The sequence below is a fragment of the Equus asinus genome, chromosome 14 (assembly GCF_041296235.1).
Source record: "Equus asinus isolate D_3611 breed Donkey chromosome 14, EquAss-T2T_v2, whole genome shotgun sequence".
Classification (NCBI taxonomy): Eukaryota; Metazoa; Chordata; class Mammalia; order Perissodactyla; family Equidae; genus Equus; species Equus asinus.
The window spans coordinates 29,032,691-29,048,511 of record NC_091803.1 but is presented as its reverse complement, the minus strand read 5'-3'; the positions used below and the strand labels follow the sequence as shown (position 1 = coordinate 29,048,511).

Below are 15,821 nucleotides of genomic sequence, written 5' to 3'. Positions count from 1 at the left end.
TATAAATTGGAAATAATGGTGGTGCTGACCACTTAGGGTTATTTCTTTACATTGTTAAACTGACATTTATTGAGCCACATTGAATCATGCATCAGGCATGGTCCTAAACAATGGAAATGTATTCATTCATTTAATCGATAACAACCCAGTAAATCAAATATTATTTTTTAACAGAAATTTACAGTCAAGGAAACTGAGGCACAGAGGAGTTAAACCTAGAGTACATTTAGGGTTCCAACCTAGACAACTTGGAACCAGAGGCTGGCAGCATTACAAAGCGCTTAGCCCTGTGCCTAGCACGTAGTAAGAGCTCCATAAATGTTTATAGTGGTTGTTGTTGCTATCACTTCCAGCCAGGGGCTGCAGCAGAATTTCCACTTAGGAAGAGCTTAGGGTAGCCAATTTGTCGGAAAGGGAAACTACGGGGTGCTCGCATAGCAACCATAGTATACTGCATAGCAACCATAATGTTTACTGAAACTGGGGGGGCTTGGAGGAGTTGGTGGGGATTGTGGGGAACAGGGAGTTAGCCGGCCAACGGTCGGCACCCCCACTGTACCGTGGAAACTAGCACGGTAGCAAGCGCAACCTGAGCTCCCCTTCCGGAACCGCCCTATTAGCCGGTCCTCTCGGCAGCCTCCCCCTCCCTTTCGAGGCAGATGGTTTCTTCCTTTCCCCCGGCTGGTTCAGGTTCCGCGCTCCGGAGTCCCAGAACGCGAGGTCACGTGGGCGGGCCGGTGCGCTTTGTGACGCCGCGGGCCCCGCCTCCCGGCCCGCCTATCCGCACACGCCGGCCCCGCCCCGCGCGCGTCGCCCGTGCAATCGCTGCTTAAGAGACCCCGGAGTCGGGCGCTCGCTCGGAGCCAGGCCGCGTCCGCCATAGTGCCTGGCTTGGAGTTGTCGCCTGCGCCTGGTGAGGGCCCGAGAGCGCGGGGGGGCAGAACAAAAAGGGAGCCGGCGAAGCCCTTGCCGTCGCCCGGCGCCTTCCGGGCGTATTCTCGCGATTCTGGGCCGAAAGGCGACGGGAGCGAGAGGCGAGAGAAGCGCGGAGCCCACGGCGAGAGGAAGCGTCGGGGAGCCTCAGCGGCGTCGCCAGGGTCCGCCAAGCCCCCCGGCCGCTGGCTGGGGCCCGGGGTGGTGAGGAAGTGCTTCGAGGCCTAGTTGAGGCCTAGCCCCGGCTTTGTGTCTGAGGCGGCGGCGGCGGCGGCGGCGGCGGGGGGGAGGCGGAGCCGGAGCCGGGGGCGGCCTGCGGGAAGGCCTCTCCTCCGCCGACCGCGCGTTTTCGGCCTAGGCCGCGGGGCCGCGCGGGCCTCCGGGGAGCAGGCGACAGGGGTTTGTGTGCGGTGGGGGCCTGGGCCTGGGGAAGCCGCCGCCCGTCGTCCGGAAGCCAGGAGGAGGCGAGAGGCCGCTCGTGGACTCCGGGCCTGACCCTCTCCCCTCAGCCTCCTCCCGGGGCCTGGGTCACTCCGATCCACGGAAAGAGAGACCAGCTGGGAGGTGCGGCCGCGCTATGGACCCCTGACCCCGCGGGGTCATTTGGACTCTAACGTGTGGACTGACCGCTCACTGACTGCACCGCCTGCCCCCCGTCTCCGGCCGGCCTTTAGCATGAGCGAGGGGGACCCAGCCGGGTGACATTGTGCCCGTTGGCGGATTCTCGATTTCCCCTTCCCCGGTCCTCGTCCACCTTCTCCCACATGAAGTGATTCTGAGTCTCGGGGGGGGTCTGGATTATTGTTTTTACGAACCCCTGCTTGTAGTTGGGGTGGGTATTTAATCTGAGGCCTTAGGGTCCTTCGGTGTCTTTGAGTGTTTTGTGTGTGTACATATTTGCTCTTAAGTTTATAAATATACATATATTGAGAGTGTCCACGTCTCCTCGCTGAACCTTAGGAATCCTTTGGCACCATGTCCTGTGTGCATTATAAGTTTTCCTCTAAACTCAACTATGATACCGTCACCTTTGATGGGCTCCACATCTCCCTCTGCGACTTAAAGAAGCAGATTATGGGGAGAGAGAAGCTGAAAGCTGCCGACTGCGACCTGCAGATCACCAACGCGCAGACGAAAGAAGGTAAGAGCCACATGGGCTCCGGATACTTGCTGCTTGAAGCTGGATCCTGGTTGTGAGATGCCTGGCAGGGGACTAACCGCCATTATGTCCCTTGTGGGGTTGATCGTTCTAATAATTTTCATCCAACTTTGATAGCCGAGGGTTACAGCAGGCTGCTTTGGAGTTTTGCTTTGTGCGTACTTGGATCATCTGTAACAGGCTAGTCCCAAAACGCGGAAATCTGATTATGCTTCTGAATTGTTTTTGAAAATGAGGATTTGCGTGGGAGAGGGTGGCGGTGTTATCCAGGTTCTTTGGGTGCCTGCTTGCCTCGTGCCCGGTTGCTAACTTGTTTTTCATCGATGGAGGGGAGGAGAGCACATGCAAGGCTGCCTGTTTCTTAAAGCAGCGATAAAGATAACTTCTCCAACTTTCTAAACCTACGTTTTGGGGTTTAATGGCAAATTCCCCTTCTTCTCTCTCTCCCTATTTATTTATTTTTATTTTGGAGTTGTCTGCGTTGTTGAGAAGGGATCCTCACTTTAATATTTTTGAAGATTTAATCCAGCTAGTCTTTTATGTTGGAATTGCTTTTGGAACTTGCTATGTTCTCAGGTGACCACTTTTGTGTGTAAATTCCAGTATTAGTAATACAATAATTAAGTAGTTGAGCTCCGAGTTCATCACATTACTCTTAAAAAATTTAGCAATTCAGTAAAGATCAAAAGTACAGATTTTTCTTTTTTTGAAGTAGTAATTGCTAGACTTTACATGATTATGTTGATACTAAAATACTGAAAAATTGTAGGCTGCTACCATATGAGTACAGATAAACCACTGATTGAAATCTTTTTAAGTTCTTTTTAAAAGCATTTTATAATATTGAGAATTTAACCGCAGATAAGAAAATATGACAAACACCCTTTTTAAATTCTGACTCTGAACTTGTTTTGGTTTCTTTTTCTCAGAACTGTAATGCTGATGTGTAGTTTTCAGTGGGTTGGTCTTTTGAGTTTTATTGATGGGATGAGAAGAAATAAAGTGAAATTCTGATTAGATTAGGATATTTTATTGATCACTAAATTTGGCATAAGGTGTGCCATTGGTTCTTTTAGTTGAAATGGAGGGAGCACTGCTAGCTTATGGTTTGACAGGTAGGGTAAATCTGGTGTAAAAGAGCCGTTTTTTATTTACATCCAGAAATAAGTATAATTGTATTATGTTAAGGAACAGCACTACTGGTATATCATGACTCAAAAATGTTCATTAAGGAGGAACTTTATTTACTCACATGATAACACATAAAAGAATATTCTCCACTTCCCCCTTTTTTGAAACATGTCATACCTAAGGGACACGTCATGTGAGGCTTTGGTAATTGTAATTATGTGTAGCATCCCTCTACTTAAGGAGAGGCAGCATTGTTGGTGGTCATGAACAGTTGAGAAACAGCTTTTTAAAATATTTATTCAAGAAAACATCTTAAGGAAATTTTCTTTAAAGCCACCAAAAGCATCCCTTAAGTATTAGAGTCACACTTCACAGAACAGATGGATTTATAAGAAATTTAGACTATCGTGGTATGTTAATGGTACTTACAAAAGAGAGGAAAGAGAACATAAAAGAAATTAGAGGTATTAAGGCAATTGTAATCGTATACTATACAAGTTTCATATTTTAATGGAGTGTTACATGCTTTAATCATTTGGGGCTGGACTTTGTCCACCTAATAATTTAATACAACTTTGTTAAGACTGACATAAATACGATTGACGGAATTCTTGTCTACAAATTTAAGATTTTTGTGATATTGTGTTATTTTTTTCCTAAGCGAGGAAATTATGTGGTACATTATTTTTACAAATCCTGAAGGCCAGGGAAATGCTTTGCCCACCAGCATATTTTCTTTTATATATTTGCGTGAACTGTCCTTATTGGAGAAAGCTTTGATCTTAGATTGGTTTAGAGAAGGAACTTCAGGGGAGAAAATGTGCATTTTATGCAGTCCTCAAATTAGGGGAGGAAAAGATAGTCAGTGATAATAGTGCAGAGTAAGTAAGAGCAGAGTAAGAGATAGTAGTAGAGTAAGGGACTACTGAGTTTTATGGGAAATAGGATCCAGTGTCATAAGGCAGCTGAGTAAGACTGCCACTTGGTTTAAGCACCATCCAGTGAATTAAAGAGTAAAAAATAAATGTTTATAGCTTCATAGTTAGGAGATTGCTTAGGAGGGAATGCTGAACTGGATCACTTTAGTTTGAATTAATGTTTAAATTACCTAACCTGCTGTGTTTCTATAAAACATTCCTTACAGTTTCAGAAATCTGTCCATTTCTGTCAGGATCCATCAAGGTTTAAGACCCTTAAATCTTGAATAGCCTAAAATGCTTAGTTCAGAATTTCATGTTTTAGACTTAAGAATCCTGCTTCTTTATTTCTAGACCATGTTTCAAAATGAATCTCAAATGACCTTATGTTTTCCATATATAACTTTACTATATAAACTTATTTTCCTACTTTTCTGCATCTTCCCCTCCTCCCACAAACAACAACAAAACAGCTTTCATTCTGAACTTAGTGTGAAAGATTTGGAAGCTGAGGATGAAGTGTTTTTGAAAGACTTATAATCTTTCTCTATTTTCTGAAATTCATCTTGTTTTTCATTCCATCCATGATCTTCATGTTTTTGCTTCAGAAATTATGCTGGCTTATAGAAAGAGTCCTTTGAAGCTAACAGGAGGTTAGGGAGATTTTTTAAGGGTAAGAAATCATGAGTGTAATTCAGATACTTAAAAGGTCAATTAGAGCAGCTAGCGTTAGGCACCTGGCTTTTAGTTTGACCAAGTACTGTGCTGATCAAATTAATACATTGTCTTGGAAAGCTACCGTGAACACATTTGCTCTTTTTTCCCCCAGTGAACGCTTTTAAGAGTTGTTACATATTCAGAAACTTTCTGTCAGGTGTTTGACAGCAAGTTTTATTTCTAGAATTTACTTTTTAAAGATCCTCCATCCCCCTGCTCCCAATTGTTCTTACTCAGAGCTTGCTTGGAATTTGGGATTAGGAACTATCCAAGATAAGGATGATAGTCTTACATTGGTATGCCTGAACCTAGGAAATTGCATCACTCTAGTTGGATACTGTGAGATAGAGCCTACTACTTGAAGTATACTAAGTTTTCCTGAACAATTTAGTTTATGTCAGGGAATCCTAATAGTATCATGATTAAAATAATAAAGCTGAGATATATATATATATATATATATATATATGAAAGCTTAAAATGCATACATATGTGATAAACTTGAAATAATTGGAAGAACAGAGATATTCACCCACTTGGTGCTGAATAACTTAAGTAAAGCAGGTAAACTCAGTAACCTTAAGAGTGGACCTTAATATCTGATTGCGTGATTAAGGGAGATGGGTACATTTTTTCTCTCTCCCTGTGGTGGGTTGTTTTTCTTTTTGGTAATTTTACAAATTCCTTCCTTAATAAATCTTTTTACCATAGTTAAATTCATTGGTCCAGTTTTTAAATTTCATTCTGAGAGAAGTATCGCAAGTAACAGTCGAAAGAGTAGAAAAATAGGATCCCGGCCTTCTCAGAAAGTGCTCTCAGTGTTCATCCAGTTGCTTAAGCCAGGAATCCAGGAATTCATGCCTGATTCCTCTTTCTCCTGCATCCCCTTACCCCATATTCAGTCCATCCCCAAGCCTTAGTGTTTCTACCTCAAAACTGACTCTCCATTTCTCTCTCTGTCACAGCCCAGCACAGCCCATCATTATCTCTTACCTGGGCTCCGCAGCAGCCTCCTTATTAATCACCGTTTCTACTCTTGTTCCCCTACGAATTCATTCTCCACTTAGACACCAGAGTTATCTTTTTTTGTTTTTAACATAAATCAAATTGTCATCATTTTTCTTTAAAATCCTTCGATGACCTCTTGTTGTACTTAGAAACAAAATATAAATCAGTGTATGATCTGTACCTTTGTACCTGTATTTCAAATCATTCTTTTCATTTTCTTCAGCTAGTCTGGCCTTTTTTTGTTATTTTTTCACCTCTTTTCTCTGTATCAGCTTTTTTGCACGTCTGGCTGACTTCTCAGCCTTTAATTCTCAAAACTCAGAGGGGCCTTCCTTGGGTCAACATTCTAGTCAAAGTTGTATCTCCCATTTAACTTTTTGTTCTAAAACCCTTTCTTCTGTATTCAAAACGTGTCATAATTTTTTTAGTCTGTCTTCCCCAGTAATATTCATGTTTAGGGGCTAGGAGAGACAGAATTTCTTCATTCTAAATAACTTTTTCTCATAGTTCAGATGTTCGGCATTACTGGCTAAATAAACTAGAGAATGACTTAGTCTTTCCGAGATTTGGGGTTCCACAAAAGTAGAGGTGCCAGAGCCAAGAACCTGCTGACACTCTTTGATGTCCTTTGAAGAGAGGCTCCTATGGCTTTGGATATTTGTTCTGAGAATATCAGTAATCTAGATGCCAGGAACATGTAGTTATTAAGGCTTTTTTATATTTAAGTTCATTTCTCATAAGATTTATGTTTGGTTGAAGTTTTCTAATTGAGGCCTGAGACTTACCCAAATCTCCAAATAGAAATTCAACTCTTTTTCTTTTTATTTACAGAATATACTGATGATAATGCTCTCATTCCTAAGAATTCATCTGTAATTGTTAGAAGAATTCCTATTGGAGGTGTCAAATCTACAAGCAAGACATATGTTATGTAAGTATAAAGTCTCATGTATTTAACTTCTCAAAATAGACTTTTTTATACTTTGAGAAAGAACAAGTATATTTTAGAACTGAACTCATTTCTTTACCCTAATTAATATATCTTCTCAGTCCTTAAAACTATGAGGATGAGTTGGTTTGTTTTTTCCTGATTTCTTCCCCCAGTTAAGTTAACCTGTAATTAGGAGTAAGAGCTATTAGGAAGAATTTTTGCTCTATATAGGCAGTATTTACAAAGACAAGAAAATAATGTTCTTGGGGCCGGCCCGGTGGCACAGCAGTTAAGTGCGCACGTTCCGCTTCACTAGCCCGCGGTTCGCCAATTCAGATCCCAGGTGCGGACATGGCACCGCTTGGCAAGCATGCTGTGGTAGGCATCCCACATATAAAGTAGAGGAAGATGGGCATGGATGTTAGCTCAGGGCCAGTCTTCCTCAGCAAAAAGAGGAGGATTGGCAGCAGATGTTAGCTCAGGGCTAATCTTCCTCCATAAAAAAAAAGAAACTGATGTTCAAATAAGTGAATAGATATATCTGTGCTCTTCTTTGGTTTTATTTGTCTACACACTTTCTTTTTTTTCCTGTTTTTTCACTATAAAAATGTGTGTGTCTTAAGAGATCTGTCCTAAATATTCTGACAGCATCAAGAATATTCAGTAGTGCTGACATTTGCTCCTCATCAATAAGGGGCTCTTTTTGAGAGGCTCTTAAGTTTGTAGGCTTTATGGACACAAATGCTGGAATCAGGCTTAGGTTTGACTCTTTACTGCTTCACACCAGTTCTGTGACTTTGGATAAGTTATCTAAAGTTTGTGCCTCAGATTCCTCGAAATAAAATAGGGATATGAGTACTTAACTCAAGAGAGTTGTAAGAATTAAACAGTGCCTGGCACATGGTAAATGCCTGTTATTGGGGTAAGAACAGAGCAATATCCTAGGACTAGTCTAGAGCTTAAGAAAATCACTAAAAAGGCAGGATTAAAACTTTATATCTTTATCTTTCTCTACTTTCTTGCAATGTTAATGGTTTTAGAATTATAATATGTGAAAAGAGTAACATCTTGGGCTGTTTAAAAAGGGTAGTGATTTCTACTTAGAAGTTAGGTAACCTTATTTGAAACAGTTTGGCAAATTCTGAGTTTGGTCATTGAGAAATTCTGGAATTTGCCAGTCCTAGGAAATGGAATGTGTTCTTGGAATTGAGGTAAAATAAAGTCATTTCTTGGAGCTTTGCCTCATGTGGGCAAGTATTCATTCTAAGATTATTTTCATTAGTTTGCTTTAAAGTTATATTCCATATCTTAATGTTTGGAGGTCCTTTTGTGTACTATTTTCTGTATAGTAACAACTTAAAAAGCTGAATTTTTTTTTTTCTGTAAATACTAGTGAACTATGAGTTTGTAACTTAATATAATTTTAAGTTATAAAGAATTAATTCTTAGAGTCTAGTGTGAAATTACGCTTAACCAAGTGTTTTTTTTAAAATAGCAAACATTCAGTTTCGTTAGATTTTGTGATGTTCAGAAACTCTTGGGGAGAGAACTATTTGAAGGACACGGCACAATAAGTTGCCTCTTAGACAGAATTGCATATGAAATCATTGTGTGTATGATTTCCTTGGTCATGTAAAATGCCTCTGAGTTTGTTGAGCAAATACTAGAAAATGAAAATTTCGTTTTTGTCTGAGGACTTCCAAATCGTGCACAAACTTAGAAACTCCTTTTAGATGGTGTCTAACATTTCTCCATAATCAGGATAGCATAAACTTAAAACTAAATGTTTAAAGGCTATATTTAGCAACTCAACTCCTGTCCCTTTTCCTGTGTGAACTTTTAAAGGAATTTCTGCCTGGGCTTATTTGTATTTACTTTTAAAAATAGATTTGTCTAATTCTCCATAATCATTTAACTCATTCTTTAAAATATTCTGTCAGACTATGTTGCATTTTTCTGGAAGTTAGAATTTTTGTTCAATCTTTGGTCCTTTTTTTTTTTTTTCCTTCTGAGGAAGATTAGCCCTGAACTAACATTTGTGCTAGTCTTCCCCTATTTGATATGTGGGTCGCCACCACAGCATGGCTGATGAGTGGTATAGGTCTGCGCCCAGAATCCAAGCCCATGAACCTGGGCTGCCAAAGCAGAGCACGCTGAACTTAACCACTATGTGGAACTTAACCACTACACTACAGGGTTAGGCCTGGTTACTGTTATTTGAGACTTTCAAAAATGTTTGAAGTAACTATCAGCCCACCTTTCTGAATTTGAAATTTAGTTTTTGGAGCACAGCAGTTTCTCAAAGATCCAAATTATAAACGTTGACAATAGTAGTATTGCTTGAAGAAAATCAGATGTGTAAAAATTTACATCTGTACCTATTTAAAAAACTGGGGAATAATAGAAATGTTCAAGTTATTAAATAACCACAAAATTTCTTAGCATAACAAAATCCTCATACTACCTTTCAGAAAATGTTTATTGTAAGTGGCAAGGTACATCTATTCTAGAATTCCCCAATGTGGATTTTTTTTTTTTTAAACTACAGATGCACCTTAAACTGTTCAAAGGTGGTAAAGATTAATCAAAGCAGTGTATTCATTGCTTCAGAAATTGGCTGTTTTTAAACCTTTGTATCAAAGGAAAATCGTGTTCCCAAAAATGTGTGATTGGAGATATGTATTAAGATATTTTAGTGCAAAAATTCATAAATAATTGCTCATAGGTAAATAATATTTTTGTTTTTCTTTTTTAGAAGTCGAACTGAACCAGTGATGGGAACTTCAAAAGCAGTATGTAAAAACACAATCTCACACTTTTTCTACACATTGCTTTTACCTTTATAATGTAGCAGTGAAGTAAATCATTTTAGAACTTACTATGCAACTGATCATAGTGCATATTGTAAATAAAATGTATTTTGATGACAGCTCAGTTGAATATGGATATATGTAGCATAATTTGCACACTTATTTTGTAGAAATGGGTAATTTGTGCCCCCAAAACCCTGTTTCCTATTAAATATAGCATTCTCCCTGTATGACACTGTGTTGTACAGTTAATGTATGATCCTTTTTAGATCGTGTAGGTTTTACACTAATGAACATGATAACATGTTCTACATCTGTCTGTCTATAGTTAGTATTTTGTATGTATGTACAGGCTGTTGTGTGCTTTTTGTTTCTTGCAATAAAAAAATGTTTGGAGTGTATATTTTGCCATTTTCACGTTGTATCACTTAGTTTTTGTTAGTTTTTTTTTTCTGCCTGATTGATGGCTTTCAAAAATGCGTTAGCAACATGCAAAGCTTATATTAAAGTTTGATGCTTTCTTCAAGTTCAGACACATCATAGAAAGGAGGTTTCCAGAGACCATTGATGCAGCTTTATTGTAGTTTTGCTTTGTTTGACAATTTTGAGCTCCTATTCTTTGTTTATATCCGTACTACACAGTGAAACCTGAAATTGGGCCCCCCATGAGTATATAAATGTCTCATTGATTTTATACAATTGAGTACGTTGTTTTCAAATTTTAATGCAAAGTCTTTGACTTCTAGTCTGCTCAGTTGTCCAGATTAAAACATTTCCCTCTTTCTCATAAGACATTAAAATGCTGCATTAATTATAAGCTCATTGAAAGCTGTAGTTTATTAAAGGTAACTCCTTTTAACCCAGGGTAAGATCTTAATTTTTATTATCACAAATTAACTTTAATTATGACACCATTTTGACTTTGAGCTCTTAAGTAAAAGGTAGCGGCATTCCTAAGTTGTGGGGTGAAACATCTGTTTTAGAACACAGGTCTTTAGTAATTGGGTACTGTAAACTCGGTGGTTCTCTAAACATTTTACTACTCAGGCTTGATTTGTACACAATACAAGATGTCTGAAATCTTCATTTAGAATTCAAGGGTATTGCTTGCTGTTTCACTTTATCCTTTTTAAATACTACTGATCTTTAATTGTGTATCAGGCATTTCACTAACCTTGGATCATTGGATCTTAAACATGAAATCATAGAATATCTGAACTTTGGACTTGTTCTCTAAAGTATACGGCCTTTAGTTCTCATGGAACTAAATAGTGATTGAAAGATCAAAACTCTTAGTGTTTCGGGGTTTTTTTTCCCTCTTTTGGGGTCTGTGGAGTTTTTTTAAGCATAATGCTGTAAAAACTGTCCAAGTTTCTGTTTTGCTGGTGATTGGTTTAAAACTGATTTTTATGTATCCAAATGCTAGCACAAATTAGATTGACTATCCTGGTGACTGTAGTAGTTAATGTAACACATTTTGTGTAAAGTACATTTTATATAGTATTTAAACTAATTCAGATGAAGTTTTATTTCTTGAAAACAATTATTTCCTTTTTGTTTATTAGCATGTGTATAAACACAAATCACATGTTCATAAATAAAGTTAACATTCTTTTAGCCTTGTGTGTTCCCTGGCATGTCTGTATTACACTTATAAGAAGCAGTTTGGTTTACACTTAATTAGGTTTCTCTTTTCTTTCTTTTTTTTTTACTACTTTAAAAATGGCTTTAATTTTTAGGTAGAATTATCTGAAATCGAGACATTAGATAATTTAATATCCCCATCATTTATTTGCTTGGGGTACATTTGCTGACATTTAGGATGGAGAGAGAAAGTATTCATCAAGCATAGTAGTACCCGTCTTAGGAGACTTCAGAATCACTTGTATTGTACACATTCACAAAACCAAAGTAAGACGGAGTTGCTAAACCAGATTTTTAAAGTTCCAAATAGTAAAAGTAAATGTGTGTACATTTTTGGTAACTGAAGCCAACTCCAATCAAGGATGGCTGTTTCCGTCTGTATTCCTCAGCTTTGTTTTATTTAGTCATCCTTCCATGTTGGGACTCCAAAGCTGGATGTTCTTCCTATTAACTAAACATCAGAATTAGATTTTGTAGGATCCTTGAATTTCAAGCAACTATAGTTGGCATAAAAGATTTCAGATTCTTGCTCCCAGAACCAAGACGACAAATTAGATGTGTGGAGCTGTGTTGATTTTAAGATGTCTACGGTGTGCATCTTAGAGATGCAGTTTTTTTGAAGACTACTTTTTTTTTTAACATGGCAGGGTTTTTTTATCGTTAGTATCTGAGAGTTACTATATTTATTGATGTTTAGTACGTATAAATTCCTCATCATTTTTAAACCATTCCTTGTCAGCATTTTTTGCTTATTTCTTAGTACCTGGTACGTTGGTATATGTAGAAAACAATTGGATGCCTTTGTAAATTTGTGATAAATTTGACCTCCTTGTGGATTATAAGGTATTTAGGTGCTATAGTGATTATTTGGTTGAAAAAGTGATTTAGATGCCGTTGCATATCTGAAACCACTTTCAACTCAATAAATATATGATAATAGTAACAACTTGACAGAAAGCTAAAAAGAAAGGACAAGAAAGCCCAGCATAAGAACAAAAAGACAATTATATTTTAAGTGTTAGCAGTGGGAAGAACCAAAAATGCTAGTTTTGTAGTTCCAGTGATGAGAAAGTTAATATAACTGATTGCTTTCTTTATAAGGAAGTGATCAGTATTCATATTCTAGATAGTAATGGTCTATTTCTGAAGGCTATTAATTTGTTCTATTGGTTAGAAACATAGATTATGATTGAGAGCAATTTGTTCAGTTCTTGGTACTTAACTCCTGGTTGATGTAAAATGTAACCCTCTTGAAAGTAGATTGAATAGGTCAGAATTAATTCTGAATAAAAATAGGATATTTATGGGGGTTTTTTGGTTTATTTTTTTAATTACCCCTTGAGATTAGTTCTTTAAGGAAAGAATATTTCAAAGCTGGGCAAGAGTGAGAAGCCATTGGTGGATTATATGGAACGTAGGGTTACTCTACAGTCCCTCAATGTGGGGCTAAGAACCTTTTGTTTAAATGTGCCTCCCAGTAATAAGATCCGTCAAACTAACTTTTAAAACCCAAAGATCGTTATAGGGTTTATTTTAAATTTCGCCAACATTTGTATTTACGTTTATTGAATTCCTACTGTGATGGGCATTGCCAGTTACGTTTCTATTGTTGCTCTTAAGTCGTGCTGCTTTTATTTTAATATTATTAGTTCTTTGGAATACTTGAAAAATACCTGATGAAGACTCACTTCTTTGGGTTTTTTTTTGATCCAGATATCTGTCTTTCCATTTTAAACAAGAGTTCTGACCAGTAATGCATGAGAAATTCATAACGCTGAAAAGCAAACCACCTGCTACATGGGAAGCTAATAATGTTTTCATTTTGGTACACTTGTAGGGAAATTATATCTTTAGAGTTACATGCTAAAGATATATGTGTGTGTGTATACTTATATATATATATACTCATACATGTACACTTTTTAAAAACTGATAGTAAAATAATTTCGGGATGAAATAATGAAAAATTTTAAAATGTCTCGTGAAAATACATTTTTTTAAGGCCCTCTTGTATCCTTCATATATAATACTTGCTCCATTTGATTAAATTAGCTTTCTTTTCTCTACATATTAAAGTCCATCATCATACATGACAGCCGTTGGCCCTTTCCCCAGGTTACTTTTTGTGTCTCCATTTTGGGCTTAACATCTTTGCCCTGATACAGTTGCGGTTTCTTTGGCAAGAAGCTGTTGTTGTTCTATGTGCGGGAGAATAAACATACTGAGACTGAGAAGCACATGCTCAAAAAAAGAGAAAAATAGCAATTATGTGGGAGCTGTTTTGTTAAAGCAATTATCTGAGCCTTTAAAGAGCTGCATGGTTTTACAATGTTGTATAATGGCGTTCCAGGCAAGTTAGAAGGATTTCTTATTCTTTGTTCTAGTGTACGTTGTTTTGAGCATTATCCAATTGAGACCATTGACAGACGCAGGACTCTAATTTAGTAGTATTTAGTCACCACTCTGAGCAGATTTCCTATTCGATAGACTTTTCTTTACCCCATTTTTTCATTGTAATTGAGTCCTCCTCAACTGTTAGCCTTTATTACTGTATGTGAAATAGGTAGAGAAGGATAAAGTAGGGTGAGCTGCACTTTCAGCTTTAAAATAGAAAATAACATTCTTTAGAAAATTTCTAAGAAAATGCCCAATATTTGAACATTAAGTGGCAGTAGGGACTAAATGATCACTTCCAGATGTTTTCAGTGTGGAACTTGAATGTGTGTTTAATTTTTTGTGAACAGATTGATGACTCTTCTGCGTCTATTTCTCTGGCCCAGCTTACAAAGGTATATATATATATTCTTGAAAATATAAATCTTTTTCTAACATTTTTTTAATGTGCAACAGTTATTTTAAGAGGGGTTGGGGGAGGAGCTATTTTGCAGAAACAATGTACATATTTTTTACTATCCTGTAAAGAGTAGTTGCCATTTTGAGAAGATAGGGGGCGTATTTTGTCAGCCTCACCATAATGTTGGAGTGTTCATCTTCAAGACAGAAGAAACACATGAAGCTACACTTACTCGTTTTTTTCCCTCAAACATTTTGTTTAATTATACATTGGAAAACTAACAAAGTTCTGGAGGAATTCCCTGGTTTTGGCTGTAAATTATGTGGACTGACTTTAAGCAGCCAAAATAGAAGCTTTCCTTTATATGGACGATTGTGTGGTTATTTCTTGAATATTTGAATTGATCCCTTGAAGGTCAACATTTTAAATGTGATACAATTGTTTCTTTATGCTATAGACTTGTAGTCTGTCTGCATTAGGAGAAGTTTTAAACAACCTAATTTGTTTGAACACAGACTACATGAATTGTGTAAATGTATAAAGCTGTTTGCAGGAATATACCAGTGTGTATGTTTGGCAGAGGGGCAAATTGTTACCTCCTGAAATCATTGTATATGCCATGTTTGCTCTAAGATTGCTTGCATTTTCTGCTCAACAATGTGTACCTTTTGTTTGGGAAAGCACTAGTGATGGATTACTTTATAAAACAATAGATTTAGCTTGCAAATCTTGTCTTAAAAAAGTAAAAGGCAAATATTGCAGAATAGGCAGATTTTTTCTTTTTTCTTTTTCCTCCTTCTCCCCAAAATCCCCCAGTTCACAGTTGTATATTTTAGTTGTGAGTTCTTCTAGTTGTGAAACGTGGGACGTTGCCTCAGCATGGCTTGCTGAGCGATGCCAGGTCCACACCCAGGATCCGAACCTTTGAAACCCTGGACCGCCAAAGCAGAGCATGTGAACTTAACCACTCAGCCACGGGGCTGGCCCCCAGGATAGGCAGATTTTTGAGGGCGAACAAGGAAGTTTTCTAGTTTTCCAAAAATCCTTTTTTCCATACTATCAGAAATGTAAAACCAAATTTAGCAACCAAGATTGAGTAGATAAGTTTTCCATTAGTGCTGTCCCTATCTTGTCCTTGGCTTTGTTACAGGTTGTGTCCCTTTCCCCTAGAATGTATCTCAGAAAATGTCCTAGTAACAAATATAGCTTTTTAAGCTCCTCTTCTGGGAAAACTAAACATTAAAATTGATCATTCTAAAACATAAAATGAGCTAAAACCATCCTCATAATTTTCTAATGCAAAGTGATTTAGCCTAGAGTTAACATCTTTAGTGGTTTATAGTTCACTATGTCAATTCTTATGTACTGTAAGGACCATATATGAGTTTTGGTCTATTCCTACCATTGTTTCTTTGTGGGAAACAGTTGGGGAGTTTTGGAGGTTTGGGGGATTTTTTTTTTTTAACTATTTGTAAGTTAATGTTTGGGTTCAAACAAATTAGTTGTTCAACATCTGTAAACCAGTTTTCTGTAAATGTGCCATTGTTCAAAGCTCTGTTAATGTTAAGCATTCTCTGTATATAAAATTACAATAAACTGTTAAAACTGGTTGCTTGTTTTGTGGATGAATGTAAAGATAAAACCCAATGAATGGCTGATATGAGTGCTAGATGCTTGAAAATTCAAATTATTAGGATTCACTCCCTTAGACCCTGCTTATATCTAGACTATTGTATATAATACCTTAAAGATGAAGGTCATAAAGCTTTGGAGAGTT

At 37.8% G+C, this 15,821-nt stretch overlaps 1 protein-coding gene across 3 annotated transcripts in view; it reads left to right on the top strand.

Moving 5' to 3' along the window:
• The first annotated feature begins 788 nt into the window (after positions 1–788).
• Positions 789–15,821, top strand: part of RBBP6 (RB binding protein 6, ubiquitin ligase) — a 31,488-nt gene continuing 16,455 nt past the window's right edge. For 2 of the 3 annotated variants that reach the window (XM_070484676.1, XM_014829747.3), the window contains exons 1-5: positions 789–913; positions 1,894–2,074; positions 6,697–6,796; positions 9,552–9,588; positions 13,995–14,039. In XM_070484676.1, coding sequence (XP_070340777.1) covers positions 1,909–2,074; positions 6,697–6,796; positions 9,552–9,588; positions 13,995–14,039 — 348 coding nt within the window. In that variant the 5' untranslated portion in view covers positions 789–913; positions 1,894–1,908. Of the gene's footprint in view, positions 914–1,228; positions 2,075–6,696; positions 6,797–9,551; positions 9,589–13,994; positions 14,040–15,821 lie in introns of those variants that run through there. The other variant, XM_070484675.1, reaches the window with a different exon arrangement.